We start from the raw sequence: 21,331 nt of genomic DNA, 5'->3' as shown, positions 1-21,331 counted from the left end.
CCTGTTCTAAAAAGTCACTTGGAGGAGGCACAAGCAGCACAGGCCCTCTATTATGATCATGGTCCAACCCTCCGAGAATTCCATCCCGGAGATTGTGTCATGGTTTTGGTTCCAACCTCCCATTCTAAATTACTTGCCCATTGGCAAGGACCTTATGAAATTAAGGAGAGGAAAGGGCTCGTCTATTATTTGGTGAAACAACCCAATTTTCGACCGAGTGAACAGATTTATCGTGAATTTGCTGATGGTATGGAAGGAGAAGGATCCTGATCCCACCTCCGCTCAACCCTGCTCATTCTTTGCTTGCACAGACAACCTTAATTTCAGTGCAGATTTAAATTCCAGACAGAGACGGGAGCTTGAAACAGCTATCCTGTCCGTCCTGGAGGTGGTGAGTGAAAAACCTGGAAGGACCTCTCTGATTGCACATGACATAGTGAAAGCGCCTGGGGTTATCATTAGAGAACAGCCCTATCGACTTCCCGAGGCAAAGAAAATAGAAGTGGAGCTTGAAATCAAGTGTATGCTGGAACTAGGAGTGATAGAGGAAAGTTATAGTCTGGTCCAGTCCGATCGTCTTGGTTAGTAAGCCTGACGGGAGTTGGAGGTTTTGCAGTGACTTCCGTCGGCTTAAAGTCTCCCAATTTGACATGTATCCAACGCGTCGAGTGGACGACCTCCTCGAAAGGCTTGGCCAAGCAAAATTTTTGACCACACTTGACATGATTAAGGGGTACTGGCAGATTCCTTTAACGGCCTCCGCTAAGGTCAAGACAGCTTTTAGCACCCCTAGTGGACATTGGCAGTATTGTGTCCTTCCATACAGGTAACACGGGGCTCCTGCGACTTTCCAATATCTGGTGGACAAAGTGCTCCTACCCTATAATGTGTATAGTGCTGCTTATCTAGTTGACATTGTCATCTATTCCAGCACGTGGAAGGATCACGAACAGCAGGTGAAAGCGGTATTGCGGACGCTAGCAGAAGCCGGGCTTCGAATCAATCCTAAGAAGTGTTTCATAGGAATGAAAAAGGATAAATATTTAAGCTACCTGGTGGGTCGAGGTACTGTCAAACCACAATGTTCAAAGGTAGAAGCCATTCTGAAATGGCCTTGTCCGCGAACCAAGCGGCAGGTCCAAGCATTTCTCGGATTGGCCTGGTACTACCGCCGGTTCGTACCTCGGTTTTCAGAGAGAACGGCACCCTTGACTGATTTGACAAAGAAGAGGGCTCCCAACAGTGTGGTATGGATGGATAAGATGGATGCTGCATTCTGTGACTTGCAGTAGGCTCTTACTTCAACACCAATTTTGAAAGCACCTAATTTTTCTCTACCTTTCATTCTCCAGACGGACGCTTCAGACACAGGCCTGGGTGCAGTGCTGAGCCAGAGCGTCGATGTTGAGCATCCCGTTATGTTCCCGAGCCGGAAACTGCTGGATCGGGAGACCAGATATGCGGCGGTGGAAAGAGAGGCCCTGGCGATTAAATGGGCGATTATGCAGTTGAGGTACTACCTCCTGGGTCGTGAATTCACTCTGGTGATGGACCATGCGCCACTACAGTGGATGGCCCTCCACAAGGAGTCGAATCCACGGGTCACTAGGTGGTTTGTTGATCTTCAACCATACATGTTTTCGCTTGTTCATCGTAGGGGCTCTCTCCATGCCAATGCCAATGCTCTCTCTCAAGTACACGACCTCTCAGTGCAGGACGCCCGACCCGATTGGTCTGGGCTGAGGGGGGCCTTGTCACACACGTGCGAGTAGGAGACAGCTAAAGGGCTTGAGTAATGGTAAAACCATATCAGACCTTGGGACAGGCTCTGCTGACTGTCTTTCTCAGTTCGGTGCAGACCGTTCCCAGGAAATCCCACCAGGTTCCGGCACCTTTGATGACGCCACTTCTGTTTTCATAGCGCTGTTTTGCTGATGTCAATTCCGTTTCCCGTGCCTTTGATGACGCCACTTCCAGTTCCAGGGGCTTTGACAATGTCACTTCCAGTTCCAGGCCTTTAAAGCCACCATCTTACCTCCAGTCTGGCAGTTCTGTTTTGGACTCAGTCTTGTGAACATTTCTATTCAATTATTTTCAAACTTTTGCAGCCAGGATATAATATATGGGTGGCTGCCTCAAACCTTTATAATGTCTGGAGTGTATTCCTTGTCACAGAGTCTTGTGAGTATACGTGTTGTAAAAGAGCATATCTCTAGGAAGGCAAAAAAACAACTTTTTTTATGAAATTCAGCCATTTTAAAAGAAGTTCAGATATGCATTTCACCACACTACTCGTTGCCCTCTGTGGTTTACTCTAATATACTGTATAAAGTGGATTTAGAAAGTATTCAGACTCCTTCACTTTCTGCACACTTTGGGTTGTAGATGTAATTTTAAATGGTTAAATGTGTAATTTCTGCCCATTAATCTGCACTCAATAACTTATGATTGGTTTTCAAATTTATTAAAAATCAAAAACTAAAATATCTCATTCATATAAGTATTCAAACCCTTTTCCTGTGGCCCTCCAGATTGTATCCAGATGCATTTATTTGCTTTAATTATTCTCAAGATGTGGATTCCAGTCACATTCTAGACACATATGGCAAACTGAATTGAATGAACATCATTTAGAAATTCACACAACTGTATATTTAAGGTCCCACAATTCACACTACATGTCAGGACCAACACACACCAAGATACCATCCATCCATTTTCCAACCCGCTGAATCCAAACACAAGGTCACGGGGGTCTGCTGGAGCCAATCCCAGCCCACAGGAACCAATCCTGGGCAGGGTGCCAACCCACTGCAGGACACACACAAACACACCAAGCACATACTAGGGCCAATTTAGAATCGCCAACACCAAGATACCACATGCCATTATTTTATTTTACAATGCCACAGAAAAATCAACACCGAATTTAATTGGGGGTGGCATGGTGGTGCAGTAGTAGTGCTGCTACCTCATGGATATGGGAACACGGTTCACTTTCTGGGTTCTCTTGACAGTTCAAAGACGTGCAGGTTAGGCGAACAGGTGTTATTTCTGCCTTGTGCCTACTGACTGCTAGGATAAGCTCCAGCTGCCACACAACCCACTCCTGAATAAGTGGGTTAGGAAAATGAGTGAAAATTGTATTAGGTGAAAGTGTCACAGCCATGCTACCCTGTGGGTTAGCCATATGTAAAATCACTGGCAAAGGTATTGCAAAGTTTTTCATTTAACTTGAGAATAAATGGTACACAGCCCACATCTGTTTCCATGTGGTGAAAACAGCAAATAGTAGAATCATTAAGTTATAGCTGAGAAGTACAATGCTTGAAGGTGTCAGGCTAATATTAGACCTAAGAATGTATGAAAATGTGACAATAAATACACACTTTTCTTTTGCTCAATGTTGACATGCTTTCATCAGGGCTTCAGCTGGAAGGATCGATGTAGCACTGAACTTGACTGTACATCTCCTGTCAAACAGTTGTGACTGTGTGTGATTCAGTAAGTATACTAGCACTGTATATTAAAACATTTTTTGAGTATGCATAAGAAATAAATGTGATGGGGGGCTGGTGCACACTTTGAATCACATCTAGCCATATCTGTTTGATGGCAGATGCTTGATTAAATCATACGATTTCATGGCATACTGACTACCTTACCGCTTTATCAGATACCTGGCATATTTTTGTGGAGACCACCGTTTGTTTCAAGCCATGGCAGTATCTAGCCTTTGATGAAAAAGAACTGGACAGATTAGAGAAGGAAAATATGCAGACTGAAGATATGGTGAGTGAGGCATATGACAAGTGTCAATTGGTAATACACCTGTGGAAAACGTCAAAAGCTCAAAAGCATTTCTTTTACTTTTATCATGAGTATGTGCAGAAGGCACATTTTCTTACATCAAACCATTTGCCAATTCAAAGTGGACATCTTTGGTAAGGTTTGAGGAATTTGGTCTCACATTCAGATCCCTACTCCAACTACATTTTACATTTTAAAAACTGCAAGAACAGGCCATTTGTAATAAAAATAATTCATTTTAGAACAATTTCATTTTACCAACTAATATATACCATGATTGTAAAGAAATAACTGATTTGAAAAGTACTGATTTTATCCTTTATGCTGCAGGTCTCCAGGAAATCCAAGAGCACACAGGTGGAACATATACATTCCACACAGTTGCAGGATCAGAGCATGCAGTTTTAAAAATTGTTCTATTATGATTTAGTTTTTTTATCAGGATATGGTAGGATTTAAAATGAATGTGTATATACTTTAAATCACAATTTTTAAATGGGGTTGCTCGCTCTAAAAACCTCACAACATCCATCCAGGTTGCAACACTTGTATATAGTTCAGGGTCACAGAGAACTGGTGGTTTTCTTGGCAGCACTGAATTTAAGACAAGAAAGAACTCTGGATAGGCCATCAGTCCTTTACCCTTGCTTATACTAGGTCAATTTCCAGTTTCCAGTAAATCTAATCTCAAAGTCTTTTGAATATGGAAAAAAGTGGATACATAACGTGTAGTGGCAGTGTCCAGCATACAAATTCATGACACTAAAGCTGTGAAGCAGCAACAGAATCACTGCTTGTGCAAAATTGTATCACTTTCAAAGAAGTTTTTGTGAACAGAAGTAAACACAGTTGTCAAAGTTCTAAAAGATGAAACTGAACATTATAAAAGCCTCAATTTCCTCAGAAAAAAATGTCCTAAATGTAAAACAATATTCAGCTTAAAATATATTTTTTTTATATAAATGAAATACACTTCAATACAATTTATTTTTAAGACAATTTCTTTTAAACGTGTTTTTTTTTTCTACACAAAAACATACAAAAAAAGGGTCTTGATATAGTATTAAATATAAAAAGACAACATAACTGGACATCACAGAGTGGTATACAGAGTTTCTCTTCTATTTGACAAAGGATTTACTGTACATACCATTAATTCAAAAAAGACACATAAAACACACACACAACCATGATACATGTACCTGTACCACACTGAAGAGGAGTCTATACATGGATATTCACAGCAACACTATAACAGCCATGTTAGCTTTTCAGTCTATATATTTTTTGTTTTCTCTCAAGTGTATTGCAGTCATTATTTCTTGTCAGTAATGATCATACAGGTAGTTTTTTTATATATACTGATAAAATTAAATACACCTGCTCAGTCAAGAAGTGGGTGATACCTATTATTCCATCCATTATCCAACCCGCTATATCCTAACTATAGGGTCGCGGGGGTGATACCTATTATACACACAAAAAACTTTAAAGGTAAAAAAAAAAAAAAAAAAAAAAAACTTTAAAATTAACATTCTTTTACATAAAATGTTACATATAAATATAATTATTTACATCTTGATTTTACAAGCAGGCCAGCATTGCTAGCATTCTAACATTTGATGGAGATCCAACATGTCAAGCGGTTTAATCTTCGCCACTTCAAAAAACACCCTGTAAAACAAAAGCAAAAAAAACACACATTAGCTAGAGGTAGTGATCGACAGTGGTTACATCAATTGCATCTTTTTCTCTTCAGATTTTTAAGTGACCCACCAGATCATAAGACATTGATACATTTCACGATAATGGTGTCATAAAGATAGGTGAAATGTACCAGATGAAATCATCCTTCTCATATTTTTACCCTTTTCCACTTGGAACAAAATTTGAATACAATTACACACACTGTTGAAACCTTCTCGGTGTCATGGTCCTTAAATCCAGTGAAACACCATTTTGGAGGCGCAGGCAAGTCATGAGGATGGCATAATTTACAGCAGGTTGGAAAGTACGGCACATTTGATTTCGCTAAAAGAAGATCTCGTCTGAGTCACCTGTTTGGTGCGATGCACTATATGCTTAAATGCTGTGCCTGCTTTACCTCTCAGATCACTACATAATTGCTCATCAATTTGAGCTTTTTTTATATTCATCTGTTACCTGTCTGGGTTGCCTTTAATTCACTTTTTAATACTCATTCAGAAACTGTTAAGATGAATTTGGATAGCATTATAGGGGTAAACGTTAACATTATACAATGTTATTGTCTGTTGTACCTGCATTTTTTATCACTCTTTAATTTATTGTTTTTTTATCAGTATGCTGCTGCTGGAGTATGTGAATTTCCCCTTGGGATTAATAAAGTATCTATCTATCTATCTATTATGGGATTTTATAAGAATTTGGATGATGACAGTGAACTCCACATTTAAGTGATGGATTAATAATATATCATTGTTACATACAGCAAACTGCCTGGACTGTTGGGGCATTTGTCACTTAAAATTTTTTGATATACAGTGATCCCTCGCTATATCACGCTTTGTCTTTCGCGGCTTCACTCCATCGCGGATTTTAAATGTAAGCATACAGTATGTGAATATATATCGCGGATTTTTCACTGCTTTGCGGATGTCTGCGGTCTACAGTACGTGTGCTTCCTCAGTTGATTTGCCCATTTGAATTCAAACAAGGGACGCATTTGAATTCAAACAAGGGACGCTATTGGCGGATGGCTGAAAAGCTACCCAATCAGAGCACGCAGTTAAGTTCCTGTGTGCTGCTGATTGGCTCAGCAACGGAGTGCTGCATTAACCAGGAAGTCTCATCTCACTCATTCAGCATTAATGCACGTTACTGCTAATGCTCCAAGATTGCAGAACAGGTAAAAGTTTTGGATATGTTGAAGGAAGGAAACAGCTACACCGCTGTAGGACACAATTACAGCATCAATGAGTCCACGATTCTTTTTATTTAAAAAGGAGGAAAAGCATATAAGATCTACGGCCGCAGTGTCCTTTAATCAGGGCGCAAAACGAGTTGCAAGGGGACGTGATAAGGCAGTAGTCTGGATGAAATCTGCTTTAGGGATTTGGATTGAAGAGTGCTGGAAGAAGAACAACGGCAGTGCTAAACAGTCGCCTGAAGAGGCTCCTTTAGAAGAGCTGTAACGCTATCCTTTGTTGTGCAGTAAAATTAAACTCATCGTTATCGGACAAGTCGTCGTGTCATTGTTGGTGAGTAACCATAATTAATTACTTATGTACAGTACTTATTACATGTACATAGTTTAGTGTCGCTGTACACACATTTTACTGTATACAATTTTTCTTGCATTGTACGTATTTATTGCTGGTGGCCTGTCTGTTGTAATGGCTGTAACGTAGGATATCGGAGATGCTCGATATCTTTAAAATAATATTTAGGTTTTACTGTATGTAAACTGTGTTTACATACATAATTTCAATGAATCTTACCTAATATCTAAGAGAATACAAAGGGTTTATGCTGTATAACTGTGCGTGAAATGTTTATAATAGTGTGGGAGAATTTGTAAGGGCTTAAAATATATAAAAATAACCATATAAACATATGGTTTCTACTTCGCGGATTTTCTTATTTCGCGGGTGGCTCTGGAATGCAACCCCCGCGATGGAGGAGGGATTACTGTACCTAAAACGATAAGTATGAGTTTGTACTTCTATTGTTTTATACTGTAGCTTTTTACCTACAAACAAAAATAACCCTAGGATGCAGGTTTAGCTTTTCCTAAATCGAGACCTGCTTAATTCTTCAGACACGAGTGGAAATGGGGGGAAAAAAAAAAAACCAATTATATCATCTTGTCATTTTTGCCCATCTCTTTATCAGAAATTACAATACGTTTCTAATAAGTATGTTTATTACATTTGATATCCCTTGTGTAAATGTGATAAAAGTGACCATCATAGTCCAGGCAACATTAATCCATAAGCTATTACTTCACATAGTTCATTGTCTTATAAAAGAAACTTTATTCTTTACAAAAGCAAACAATTGTATTAAATGAAATGGCAGAGGCTTGAAGAAAGGAGGCAAACTTTTCGTTTTTGTGAATGAAAAATGGTGCAACCCAGGACCCATTACAATTAAACCATAGGTATGCAACCCACATACTGAACTGCTTACAACCTTATTATACAGTATGTCAGTGGAGTTTTCACATGCCATTGTCTTGGTGATTTTTGTTTTACCGGCGCCTTCAACACCATTCTGTTTCATTGACAGGGGGAAAAAAGCTCAAAGCTCTTAATCTTGATGCCCCATAATCTCCTGGATTATGGACTACCTGACCAACAGACTGTAGTTTGTGAGGCTGAGGGACTGTGTGTCAGAAATGGTGGTTTTAAATACTGGAGCACCTTGGGGAATTGTCCTGTCATCCCTCCTGTTCAAATCTTTACACAACATACTTCCAGCACAATACCAGTGCTTGCCATCTACAGAAATTTTTAGAAGACTTCTCCATCATGGGCTGAATTAATAATGTAGATAGGTCAGAGTACAGGAAGGTTGTGGAGGATTTTGTCTTGTGGTGTAGGGACAACAACCTGCAACTCAAAAATATACAAAACAAAAAGAGCTGTTGGTGGGCTTTAGGTGTGTCAAGGAGCCTCCGAGGCCAGTCACATCCTCACCTCCACGGGGAGGATGTAGAAGTGGTGCAGAGCTACAGGCACCTGGAGTTCACTTAAACAACAAACTGGACTGGTGTGACAACAAAGTGGCACTGTTTAAGAAGGGCCAGAGCAGACTGTACTTCCTTAGGAGATTCTGGTGTTTTGGTGAATGCAACAAGCTGTTGGAAATGTTCTACTATTCCATAGTAGCCAGTGGGTTGCTTTATGTTGCAGTCTCCTGAGGAAGCAATTTGAGCTCAAAAGAAGATCACACAGCAAATCCTGGACACACTGGAAACAGTTGTGGAAAAAGGGATCATGGCAAAATTGGATGCCATCATGAAAAATTCCCTCCAGAAGGTGCTGTCTTGGAGAATTTTTATCCATAGGATCATTCTATCACAGTGTGCTAAGAAGTTTTCTGCCCACTGCTATCAGGGAATTCAGTGCTTATTCCTGATGCACGTGTTAAGTTAATTTTGAAATATCCACACAATATACATTTATTTATCTATTGATTGGCTGTATTTGTCCAGTGAGTATGTATCCTTGTTTTTTTATGTTTCTGCAGTTGTATACATCTGAATCTTCCTGTGGGATTATTAATCTAATCTTAATAGGTATATATTTAACTCAGCAAACAATTAAAATTGAAGGACAACACAACAGGAATTGAACAATAGAAATTGTAGTAATAATGTATAGTTTAGCACCTTTATCATAATTATAACTACAGACATCTAAAGTGCCTTTTCACAATAACACAGTAAAGTTATAATCCAGGTCTAGTCGTGACCCTCTCACCAAAGTCTATGAAGGATCATTAACTCCTTACAGGGCACAAACTAAACAAATCTCAAGACATTTAACTACTCTCTTACAGTAAATATATAATACATGTAGGTTAATTATAGATTTTTTTCTCTCTTCAACTAAAACTTAACATAGCTAACAGATAAATAATTAAATTAGCCATTGAGTGTTAAGCAGTGGTTTAGGTACAGCACTGTTTTGGATAACATGATCCTTTTAAATATAGTGTGATGGACGGCCGGGGATCCTGCCCAGACGGGACGCCCTTTTCAGGAGAAGACCGGGGGAATGGGCATACTACCAGGAGTACCTCCCCTGGGACACGAAGAGGGCAGCCCCCTTGGTTTACACTGGGGCCACAGAATTGGAGCTTAGAAGCTCAACCTGGTGGGGGTCCATGGCTGCCACCAGGGGACACCTGGACAGCTCCAGAGTCTGGACATGCAGCACTTCCGCCATACCCGGAAATGCTGCCAGAAGAGGAGCAGGGTTCCGATGCAGCACTTCTGCCACACCCAGAAGTGCTGCCGGATGTTAATCTAAGGACACCTGGAGCACTTCTGGGTGCACTATAAAGGAGGCCGCCTCACTCCATTCGAGAGTCGGGAGGAGGAGGACGAAGCTTGGGAAGAGAGGAGTAGAGGCGGAGAAAGGGAGATAAGGACTGGATATTGTGTTGGAGCACTGTGTTGTGTGCAGGACCGTTAGTTTGAATAAAACGTGTGCATTTTGGACATACGGTGTCTGTCTGTGTCTGTGGCCTACCTTCCACAGTGGCATCCCAGTCGTGTCCGTGATGACGCCGAGACAGTGGGTGTATTGGCACGACGCTGGAGTCTTCAGCCGGAGGGACGTGGCAGGGCAGGTAAGTTGTACCAGCCCCGTAAAGAATAAGGGAGACCCCACCGAAAAGTACCGTGACGAAGGTAATCAGATTCAAGTAGGGGGGGGGCTCTGATAGTGGATGTGGCGGTGGGAGCTGATCGTGTGGTAAGGGGGGAAGAGAGCGAGAGGGCAGGCAGGATGTCGGCTGATGTGTGCCGCGGGTCCTAGCACCCTACACCCCGAGCCAGCGACGCTTTCACGCCGCTCCACAGGGATGCAGACGGGACAGGGTCTATACCTTTCCCATAGGGAGACCCAAACCGTTACAGCGTTCCAGAGAAACAGGAGGAATCGAAGGAAAAGAGTCGGTTCCTCCGATAAGGGACGACATGAGGCAGGCCGCTCACATCCAGAGAAGGGCCGCCCTCTGCAGAGGCAGAGGGAAACCCCACAGCCGGCTGAGGTGATGGGGGCGCGTGCGGTCCCATCTGATGTCTCGGAAAGGGGGCCGAAGTGGCAAGCACTGGGGTGCCAGTCAGAGGGGGGAGCATTGCCCGTATATGAAGCAGAGATACGCCGAGTGGTGGCGTCAGGGCAATGTCTTCGCCCCTTGTTCCGATTTATGTTTTGCAGGACCGGGCCCTGGAGTGGAGTGTGTCGGCTTCCCGCCGTTGGAGACCTGCCCTCGCGGGACAGGCCGCTGGCCCCTATGGGTCTCAGCTTGCGGGGGGCACTGTGGCAAGCGGCTGGAGGTGGCACCCAGCTGGGATGCCCGGAAGGACTGGAGGAGGGCTCACACCTCCTCCAGACCATGAGGAGGCGACCACCCTGGTGGCTTTGGGGACCACGGGAACATAGCTTAGAAGCTCAACCCTATAGGGGCCCGTGGTCACCGCAATGCCTGAGGAGCACTGGCCCTCAGCACTTCCGCCACACCTGGAAGTGCTGGGGGGGGGGGAAGACCACCAGGGACACCCGGAGTGCTTCCAGGTGCGCAGCTGGTACTTCCGCCACACTGGGGAGTGCCGGCGGAAGTTATTCGGGAGGCACCTGGAGCACGTCTGGGTGTGTATAAAAGGGGCCGCTCCCTCCATTCGATGGCTGGAGTCGGGAGTGGAGAAAGACAAAGTCTTGGAGAGAAGTGGAGGCGGACCTGAGAGGAAGGCATTAGAGAAAGGCCTGGACTTTGGGAGAGTACTGGGGTTGTATGTGGCACATTATTTGTAAATATTGTAAATAAACATGTGTTGGGTGAACTAACGATGTCTGCCTGTCTGTGTCCGGGCCAGTTTCCACAATTGGTAATCCTAGTCCTGGGAGGTATACTGGTTCATACTGAAAACTGTTTTTTATTTTTGTTATGATAGATATGGATTTTCTTTATACCGCAATACTGGTTTAAATAGCCTAAACAATGTTCGGAACGTGGCGCAGCGGGAAAGTGTTTAAGGGGGGACCTTTTCCACTGCTACACCACTAAACACTTATGCAATGGAGTATATGCATTAGTGGAGGTACTGAGCAGTGAAAATGGACAGAGAACATTCTGAAACTGAAGCCGTAGCAGACGATAAAGTTGAACATGATGACAAAGAAGAACTTTTGCTGAAAAAAGCTGTGTCTGTTGTCTGGAGATACTTTAGTTTTAAAAGGTCGGATGTGGACCAAACAACTATTTACTGCAAATGCTGTAGAGCTAAAGTTGTCGCCAGAAGCGACAACACAAGCAATTTGCTACACCACCTTAGCTGCACACATGCTTTGGAGTACCATGAAATGTATGGAACTAAGATTGGCACCCTCCACATCCTTGGGTAAAACTGAAAAAGCTAGAGGACACTTGAGCCAGACGTCACTTGTAGACGCGTTTGCTAGAGGTACTGCCCATGACAAAAAGAGCAAGTGGTGGATTAAGATAACCAATGGCATCACAATCCATATAGCTAACATGTCAGTGGACAGAGATTGTTAACACTAACAGAAAGTGTAGTTGGTTTACAAAAAATATTTACTATTTATTCCTTTTCTAAGACATGCTCAGTGCAATACAACTTTTGACAAGTACCTCTGGATATTTTACTAAGTCTAAATGCCTCTTTGGATGGTTGAAAATATGTTGTCAAAATTTTAGTTTAAGTTGTTTGCAAAATTTGTTCAATAAAAAGGTTCTATATTTTGACTGCAACTGTCATGCAATGTGATTCCTTCTCTTCATTAGTGCCATCCCCTTGAAAACTATCACTTTATGGTGCCATGCAAACCTGTATTAATACTTGGGTGCACATGAAAAAATGTTTTTTGTACAATGTACAATTCTCATGACAGTGGAATAGGTTATTCTTTGTCAGTCTACTGCAGTAATTGCATTGAAAAATGTGGTTAACATCCACTCATGCATGGGAAAAAAATATTGCTGAATACCGTGAAACCGGTGTAATTTTGAAAAATACCGTGATATAGAATTCTGGTCATACTGCCCAGCACTAGTTAATCCTCAAAATTTCTGCGGGGTTTCATTTCTTAGATCTGCATGACTTACTACAAAACATGAAAATGTGAATTTTAAAGATATCAATTGCTAACAAACATTTTTCATTAACTTCCACTCTTACACTAAAAATGTACTTAAGTAAAAGTATTACTACATAGGCAAAAATACTTCAGTAAAAGGTATCTTACATTGAAACTACTCAAGTAAAAAAAAATTAGTAAATATCCTTTAATATCCATGTTGTACATTGGAAAGTATATACAGCAATAGAAAAGATTTACCAAAAAATACAAATTAAAGTCACTATATGATTAAGTACATAGTAAATGGAGTACCATACTTTATACGGCAATTAAATTTCAAATGAATTTAGCCTGTGAAATACAATAAAACATTTGTTAGAAAATCTAAAAGCACACAGCAGCCTTATTGATTTCAACTTATAATTCTTATTGAACAGTTTTAGCAAAAGGGGTCCATTATCAATTATAAAGCACATTGGACTCTACTCCGGATAAGTGTGTAATCTCAAGGATAAAATTATATGCAGGAGGAATGTGTGCATCCATATTATTTTAGCAAAGATACCATTTACTTATGCAAGCTTCACTTTTTGTTTTTTAAATTACTGACTCCCTGTACAGTTCTTTTTTTTTTTTTTTTATAAATGTGATAATATTTTACATTCAAAAGGCATAGTTACCTGGTAGCTATATTTTAGAATGCTGAAGTTGAAGTTGTCATTTGAAAATGAGTGGAAAGTTAAAATTGATTATTTAATATTAACGATCAGCTTATGGATGTTTCTAAATCTTTTCAGATAAAGGTAATATGACACTACCCCCTTCCAGATTATTTGTGATACCCTTTCCCCTGACCCCATACTCCCAATTGCTGCTGTAGCATAGGCTGTTTATATAAAAAAAATCTTTTCATGACTCTCACTGTCAACAGATAAGAGAACACCTTAGAAAAGGCAGTACCAAAAATCTGTAATAAACATTAGCTCTAAATTAATATTGTTGTATTCAGTATACACACATACCCACCAAGAGGTTTCTAAAACAGGAACATTTATTGGTTTCATGTTTAATAGGGTGTCATTTGTGAGCACCAATAACAGTGAAAGTGAACCCTTCAAAACATAAAGGATCTACTATACCACAGGTGTCAAACTCTGGCCCGCGGGCCAAATTTGGCCCGCCGTGTAATTTCATTTGGCCCATGGGGCAATATCAAATTAACATTAGAGCTGGCCCACCGGTATTATACAGCGGCGGTGTTGCTGTAACACCGCATTCACTGCGAATACTACAAATCCCATAATGTTCTGTGGTTGTTTTGGCGCGCCAGCTTTGTGTCAGTAGATTTCTAGCAAGCAGCGTTCTTTCCAGACGTGCTGCGGCCCAATACTACAACTCTAGGTGTCACTGTTTTACCCCTACCAAAAATGACGAAAAGGAAGGGAGAAAACAGAACTTTTCGGGACAGGTGGGAGACAGAATATATGTTTACGTATCTGAAAGACAGACCTGTTTGTCTCGTTTGTGGAGCCAACGTGTCGGTACCTAAGGAGTACAACCTTAGGCGACACTATGAAACGAAACATCAGGACATGTACAAGGACCTGGACATGACTCAAAGGAGCCAGAAAGTAGAGGAGATGAAGAGAGGGTTGGTTTCACAACAAAATATGTTCAAAAAAGCCACAGCACAAAACGAGGCTGCTGTAAAGGCGAGTTATATCGTGGCAGAAGAAATCGCCAAATCAACCCGATCCTTTAATGAGGGAGAATTTATTAAAAAGATAATGCTGAAAGTTTGTGACCAAGTGTGCCCAGAGAAAAAACAGGCCTTTTCAAACGTAAGCCTGAGCAGGAACACAATAGCGGAGCGCATATGTGATCTTGCCACCAATCTGCATGACCAGCTGATGGAAAAGGGGAAAGATTTTGTTTCTTTTTCCCTCGCTGTGGACGAGAGCACTGACGCGTCTGATACTGCGCAGCTGTCAGTCTTCATCCGCGGTGTCGACTCAAAAATGTGTGTTACGGAGGAGCTTTTGGGATTTAAATCCATGCATGGCACAACCACAGGGACGGACATTTTTGAGGAGGTTTGCAAATGTGTAACTGAAATAAACCTGCCGTGGGATAAACTCGTGGGATTAACCACTGATGGTGCGCCAGCAATGAGTGGTAAAAAGAATGGTCTGGTGGGCAGGATGCGTGAAAAGATGCGGGAAGAGAACTGTGCAGGTGAGCTATCGGTTTATCACTGCATTATACATCAAGAGTCACTGTGTGCTAAAGCCCTAAAGATGGAACATGTTATGACCACAGTAACACAAGTTGTTAACTTTATAAGAGCCAAAGGTCTGAATCACCGCGAGTTTAAGTCTTTTCTGGAAGAGTTTGGTTCGGAACACACAGACGTGCCGTATCACACAGAGGTGAGATGGTTAAGCCGCGGAAAAGTACTGAACAGATTTTTCGAGCTGCGTGAAGAAATATGTCAGTTTCTGCAAAGCAAAGGGAAGGACACAGCAGAACTCCAGGAGCAAAAGTTTATGTGTGAGCTGGCCTTTCTGTCTGACATCGCAAGCCATCTTGATGCGCTGAACCTGCAGCTACAGGGGCGGGGCCGCATCATCACCGAGATGTACTCGTCAGTGAAAGCTTTTAAAGCTAAACTCTGCCTGTGGGAGAATCAGCTGCTGCAAGGAAACCTTGGCCATTTCCCCTGTTGCCAAACCATAAATACGCAGATCTCTACCGCCGTGTGCGCACAGTTTGCTGAAAAACTCAGTGTACTCGGCGCTGAGTTTAACCGACGATTTGGCGACTTTGATGGTCAGAAATGGAGATTTGAACTGCTTAGTAATCCCTTCGCAGTCGTTGTGGAAAAAGCACCAACTAACATTCAAATGGAGCTGATTGAACTCCAGTGTGATGACACGCTGAAGTCAAAGTATGATGCTGTTGGCGCCGCACAGTTTCCACAACACATCCCTGACACAATGCCTCAGCTCCGCACCCAAGCTGCTCAATTGCTCTCCATGTTCGGCAGCACTTACCTATGTGAGCAACTTTTCTCCTCAATGAAGATGACGAAAACATCTCACAGGGCACGTCTCACTGATGAACACCTTCGTTCGATAATGAAGGTTGCCTCAGCTCAAAGCCTGAGCCCCGACACTGATGAACTAGCATCCAAGAAAAGATGCCAGGTGTCTGGCTTGAACACACCATGTTAGATCAGTGTGTCGCAAACTGAACAGTAAAAAGGCCTGAATGATTGATTTATGTATTAGCCAGTGGAAAAAGTTAATGTTGATATTTAGCAAATTGAAAAGAGGCATTCATTTTTTATTTAAATGTTATTTAATATGCCATTGATGTTTCTTCGTTTGTTCTTTGACAGTTGATTTTGCACTATTAAGTTAAGTTAAGCTATAAGCATGGCTTGTTCCATATTCAGTGTTAAAGCAAATCAGTGTAGCAAACTGAGCAAAAACATTTTATTCATGCACTCTTCTCTTGCTACTTCAAGGCTTGAATGTTTGATTCATTCATTATTGTTATTTTGTTTTCAAATGTATTTATTAGCCTGTGGAAAAAAGTTTATTTTGATATTTACCTCAGAAGGCTGCAAATAGAAAAGAGGCATTCAATTTTTATATTTAAACATGAAACTCGGGTTTGCATGTCATTATAAAGTTATATAAGCCTTGCTTGTTCAATTTTCAACGCAAAACTTGTTTGGGTGCCTATTAAAAGGTAATTTTTTTCAACCTTGGCCCGCGGCTTTGTTCAGTTTTAAATTGTGGCCCACTCATTATTTGAGTTTGACACCCCTGTACTATACTAATGTTATCTTAAAACATTAAAAGCGTGAATCCTTTTTTGCCACCTTAAATTCATGTACCAGGCAGTATTCAGATGGTAAACCAAGTGAAGTATGACATGTCCAATATAAATAGGGAAACACCCCATCTGGTGGCAGAGAGTCAAAACCAGCTTGAATTGAAGTGCTAGAGAGAAAGCACTCAGCTATAAATCGATCGGTTACCTGTGTGAGTATTTGCTTCGGACAGCCTTTAACTTTTCATCTGTTGGATACGTGACCAAAAAATTTAGCCTCTTCACTAGAGCAAGAAGGTCAGACACAGTATGCCCTGTATGATACTCCAGAGTGGGTTTCTAAAACAAAAAATAATAAAGTATTAATTTAAACTTTCCTCCTTTTTCACTGTTAAAAATAGCTTCTGTTATATAGAGGCACATTGCTTTAAACATCTAATAAAATTATATCTGTCATTTACTTCTACTGGATAAATCAATCAGGTCAGAAGGAAAAAAAAATCCATGTATGTGCTTATCATTAAGAAAAAAATACCATTAATATATTTTGTATACAATATCATTCTGTTAAGCTGCACAGCAGGAACAATGATAGCAGATTCAATCAAGTAGAACCTTTGTCCATGAGTCTAAAGGGTAAGAGGAACAGAGTTGGGCAACTTAAAATGTGTTGTATAGCTACTTATTATAAACTTTAACGCATTACTTTTACTTTTTTTTTTGTTTGGAAAAACTGCACATCACTGACCAGCATTTGTTATTAATGCGCATATATGAACATCAATGAAACTGACCAGAAACACACCAAATTCAAACATTTTTTGTTCTATAAATATGCTTAGACCTTCACGTATTGTGAAGTAAATAACATCCATCCTCTGTTTTCATCCCTAACATAAGCCCCTAAAGTCCCACTGTATACAGTTAGGTCCATAAATATTTGGACAGAGACAACTTTTTTCTAATTTTGGTTCTGTACATTACCACAATGAATTTTAAATGAAGCAACTCAGATGCAGCTGAAGTACAGACTTTCAGCTTTAATTCAGTGGGGTGAACAAAACGATTGCATAAAAAATGTGAGGCAACTAATGTATTTTTTTTTTTAACACAATCCCTTCATTTCAGAGGCTCAAAAGTAAATGGACAAATTAAATAACTGGAAATAAAATGTTCATTTCTAATACTTGGTTGAAAATCCTTTGCTGGCAATGACAGCCTGAAGTCTTGAACTCATGGACATCACCAGATGCTGGGTTTCCTCCTTTTTAATGCTCTGCCAGGCCTTTACTGCAGCGGCTTTCAGTTGCTGGCTGTTTGTGGGCCTTTCTGTCTGAAGTTTAGTCTTCAACAAGTGAGATGCATGCTCAATTGGGTTAAGATCAGGTAACTGACTTGGCCATTCAAGAATTTTCCACTTCTTTACTTTAATAAACTCCTGTGTTGCTTTGGCTGTATGTTTTGGGTCATTGTCCATCTGTATCATGAAACGCCTCCCAATCAATTTGACTGCATTTAGCTGGATTTGAGCTGACAGTATGTCTCTGAACACCTCAGAATTCATTCGGCTGCTTCTGTCCTGTGTCACATCATCAATAAACACTAGTGTCCCAGTGCCACTGGCAGCCATGCACGCCCAAGCCATCACACTGCCTCCACCATGTTTTACAGATGATGTGCTATGCTTTGGATAATGAGCTGTTCCACGCCTTCTCCATACTTTTTTCTTGCCATCATTCTGGTAGAGGTTGATCTTGGTTTCATCTGTCCAAAGAATGTTTTTCCAGAACTCTTCTGGCTTTTTTAGATGTTCTTTAGCAAAGTCCAATTTAGCCTTTCTATTCTTGAGGCTTATCAGTGGCTTGCACCTTGCAGTGCACCCTCTGTATTTACTTTCATGCAGTCTTCTCTTTATGGTAGACTTGGATAGCGATACGCCTACCCCCTGGAGAGTGTTGTTCACTTGGTTGGCTGTTGTGAAGGGGTTTCTCTTCACCATGGAAATGATTCTGCGATCATCCACCACTGTTGTCTTCAGTGGACGTCCAGGACTTTTTGCATTGCTGAGTTCACCAGTGCTTGCTTTCTTTCTCAGGATGTACCAAACTGTAGATTTTGCCACTCGTAATATTGTAGCAATTTATCGGATGGGTTTTTTCTGTTTTCGCAGCTTAAGGATGGCTTCTTTCACCTGCATGGAGAGCTCCTTTGACCGCATGTTGTCTGTTCACAGCAAAATCTTCCACATGCAAGCACCACACCTCAAATCAACTCCAGGCCTTTTATCTGCTTAACTGATAATGACATAACGATGGACTTACCCACACCTGCCCATGAAATAGCCTTTGAGTCAATTGTCCAATTACTTTTGAGCCCCTGAAATGAAGGGATTGCGTTAAAAAAAATGCTTTAGTTGCCTCACATTTTTATGCAATCATTTTGTTCACCCCACTGAATTAAAGCTGAAAGTCTGCACTTCAACTGCATCTGAGTTGTTTCATTTAAAATTCATTGTGGTAATGTACAGAACCAAAATTAGAAAAAAAGTTGTCTCTGTCCAAATATTTATGGACCTAACTGTATATTAAGTAAAGAATTATTAGCAGTCATAAATATCAAAATTTAATGCAAAGGTTGAACTTCAGTGTGTGAAAGATGTAGGAATTCCCCCCAGTGTAACAAAGGATGTAATCATCGGGGAGATCAGCATAGGGTTTATAATGAATGGTATCATAAACTAAAATATCTGATTTATCTTTGTATGTGCACATTCTAAATTTATTCTGACATTTGCTGTCTAGAAAGTGAAAAATACTGCTTAAAACCAAAATAATTCAGAATATTTCCATTTACACAAACTCTTTAAAAGTGTGTTATTACAGAAACAGCTTCTAAAGTCTGACTTGTCAGTGGCCCACTCTGTAAGATTTTATGTTTGCATCATTAGCTAAAAACTATTACTGAAGAGTAATATTTTAACAGATGTATTATTATATAATAATAAAAGGGAAATCAGAAATAAGGCAATTATTTTCCATTTATTTTGTTTACTATGATGAATGCAACAGCAAATCAGGGATCTCTGGTTCAAGAGTGAAATAGAAAAGGATCAGGAATAAAACGATACTTTCTGGCCCCTTTAGAAATGTTCAAAAACTGTTATTAGTACACCTGCTGAGTGAAAAGCTGAGCAGTTTGGTAAAAAAAATCTGTCCATTTTATAAATGAAAATACAATTTCAACTAAAGTAGTGCATTAAAATGTAATGACTGAATAACTCATGTTACTTTTAATGTGTTTACCTCCAACACTAAAGAGAAACCTAAAATTCAGGAAAGCATAACTTTGTTAATCGCAAATGAAATGTGTGCATTTAAAAAAAAAAAAAAAATTACCTTTCCAAGGCAGTGTGCATAATCACATGCTTTCAAGTGTATGTTACCATTTGTGTTACCATTACTGTGAATTATGATTACAGTTGTTTGAAAATATGTCTGTATAAGGTGGTATAATGTTTAGCAAGGATGAATCTCAAACTCCAGGGACCTGGATTAAACCTATTCATGTAAGAATCAGTATAAAGATCAAATCATATTCATAAATCATAGAGTTCTTCTGTATTTCGAATATATACAGGGTGAGTCAAAATTATGTTAACATTTGAATGGCGGAAAGTTTATTCACAAAACATACTTCATATGTGCAAGATGATTTACAGCACATTGTATACACGTATATACATAGCAGTAACATTAGTGTTAACATAATTTTAACTCACCCTGTATATATTTTATATATATTATATATATTGTGAAAAGCATACCCCCGGACACAGACAGACAGACACCAGAATGTCCAAAATGCACACGTTTGATTCACTTCACAGTACCACAATGCCAACAGTCTCAGTCTCTTTCTATCCTCTATGACTTCCACGCCCCTGCTCACAAGCTTCGTCTCCTTCCTCCCAACTCCGGCTCAACTTCTGGAGGGAGGCGGTCCCTTTTATAATGACCCGGATGGGCTCCAGGTGCTCCGTCTGACAACACTTCCTGGTGTGTCAGGAGAGCACCTGGAAGCACTCCGGGTGCCCCTGGAATTTTTTTTCTGGCAGCACTTCCCGGTGTGGCGGAAGTGCTGCCATCCACGGTTCCAACCACGTCTGGGCATCCCCTAACAGTGACTCCATCTTTTCACCTTCAAACTAACTGCTAATCTTAGAGATTCACATACTTTTGCCACTCACAAATATGTAATATTCGATCATTTTCCTTAATAAATAAAATGACCAAGTATAATATTTTTGTCTCATTTGTTTAACTGGTTTCTCTTTATCTACTTTTAGGACTTGAGTGAAAATCTGATGATGTTTTAGGTCATGTTTATGCAGATAGAAAATTCTAAAGGGTTCACAAACTTTCAAGCACAACTGTATATATATATAAGTGAAAAGAGCAGTCAGATCAAAAGGTTTCTTTATTCCTTTCAGGAGCCAAAAGAAGTCGTTGAGGATGTCTTGGTTGCCTTCATCAGAATAAGAGTAAGTGAAAGGAGTGTAAGTGTAGTGAAAATACAATGCATTAGTTTTGTATCAGTACTAAAATTTAGATTTCAGTATCAATACCAACACCAAAATGGAAGCAATTATAGTGATATGGGAAGTATCCTGTGAAATTCAGATCACATTGAAGCAAGTACAGTAGTTTCATTTCATAAACTTTATGACATTAACATTATTTCATAGCTGCAATACCAAGTGTCACAGGAAGAGTAGGGTTGGTTGGGGGACTGAAAGGAAAGCTGACATTTACTTTTGGTAATGAAAGTCCCAAAATGCTGTTATTGTCCAATTTTAAAAATGTGTTTTT

The 21,331-nt window shown here is 40.4% G+C and overlaps 1 protein-coding gene across 2 annotated transcripts in view; it reads right to left on the bottom strand.

Annotated features, from left to right (window-relative positions):
* Nucleotides 1-4,844: 4,844 nt before the first annotated feature.
* Nucleotides 4,845-21,331, bottom strand: part of ccnb3 (cyclin B3) — a 58,544-nt gene continuing 42,057 nt past the window's right edge. Inside the window, exons 11-13 of one of the 2 annotated variants that reach the window (XM_051934507.1) lie at nucleotides 16,672-16,802; nucleotides 5,278-5,484; nucleotides 4,845-5,216 (exon numbers count right to left, since the gene is read on the bottom strand). In XM_051934507.1, coding sequence (XP_051790467.1) covers nucleotides 5,415-5,484; nucleotides 16,672-16,802 — 201 coding nt within the window. In that variant the 3' untranslated portion in view covers nucleotides 4,845-5,216; nucleotides 5,278-5,414. Of the gene's footprint in view, nucleotides 5,217-5,277; nucleotides 5,485-16,667; nucleotides 16,803-21,331 lie in introns of those variants that run through there. The other variant, XM_028815533.2, reaches the window with a different exon arrangement.

Source organism: Erpetoichthys calabaricus, chromosome 12 (genome assembly GCF_900747795.2).
Source record: "Erpetoichthys calabaricus chromosome 12, fErpCal1.3, whole genome shotgun sequence".
In the NCBI taxonomy this organism is placed as follows: domain Eukaryota; kingdom Metazoa; phylum Chordata; class Cladistia; order Polypteriformes; family Polypteridae; genus Erpetoichthys; species Erpetoichthys calabaricus.
This window is presented reverse-complemented; position numbering and strand designations above follow the sequence as displayed.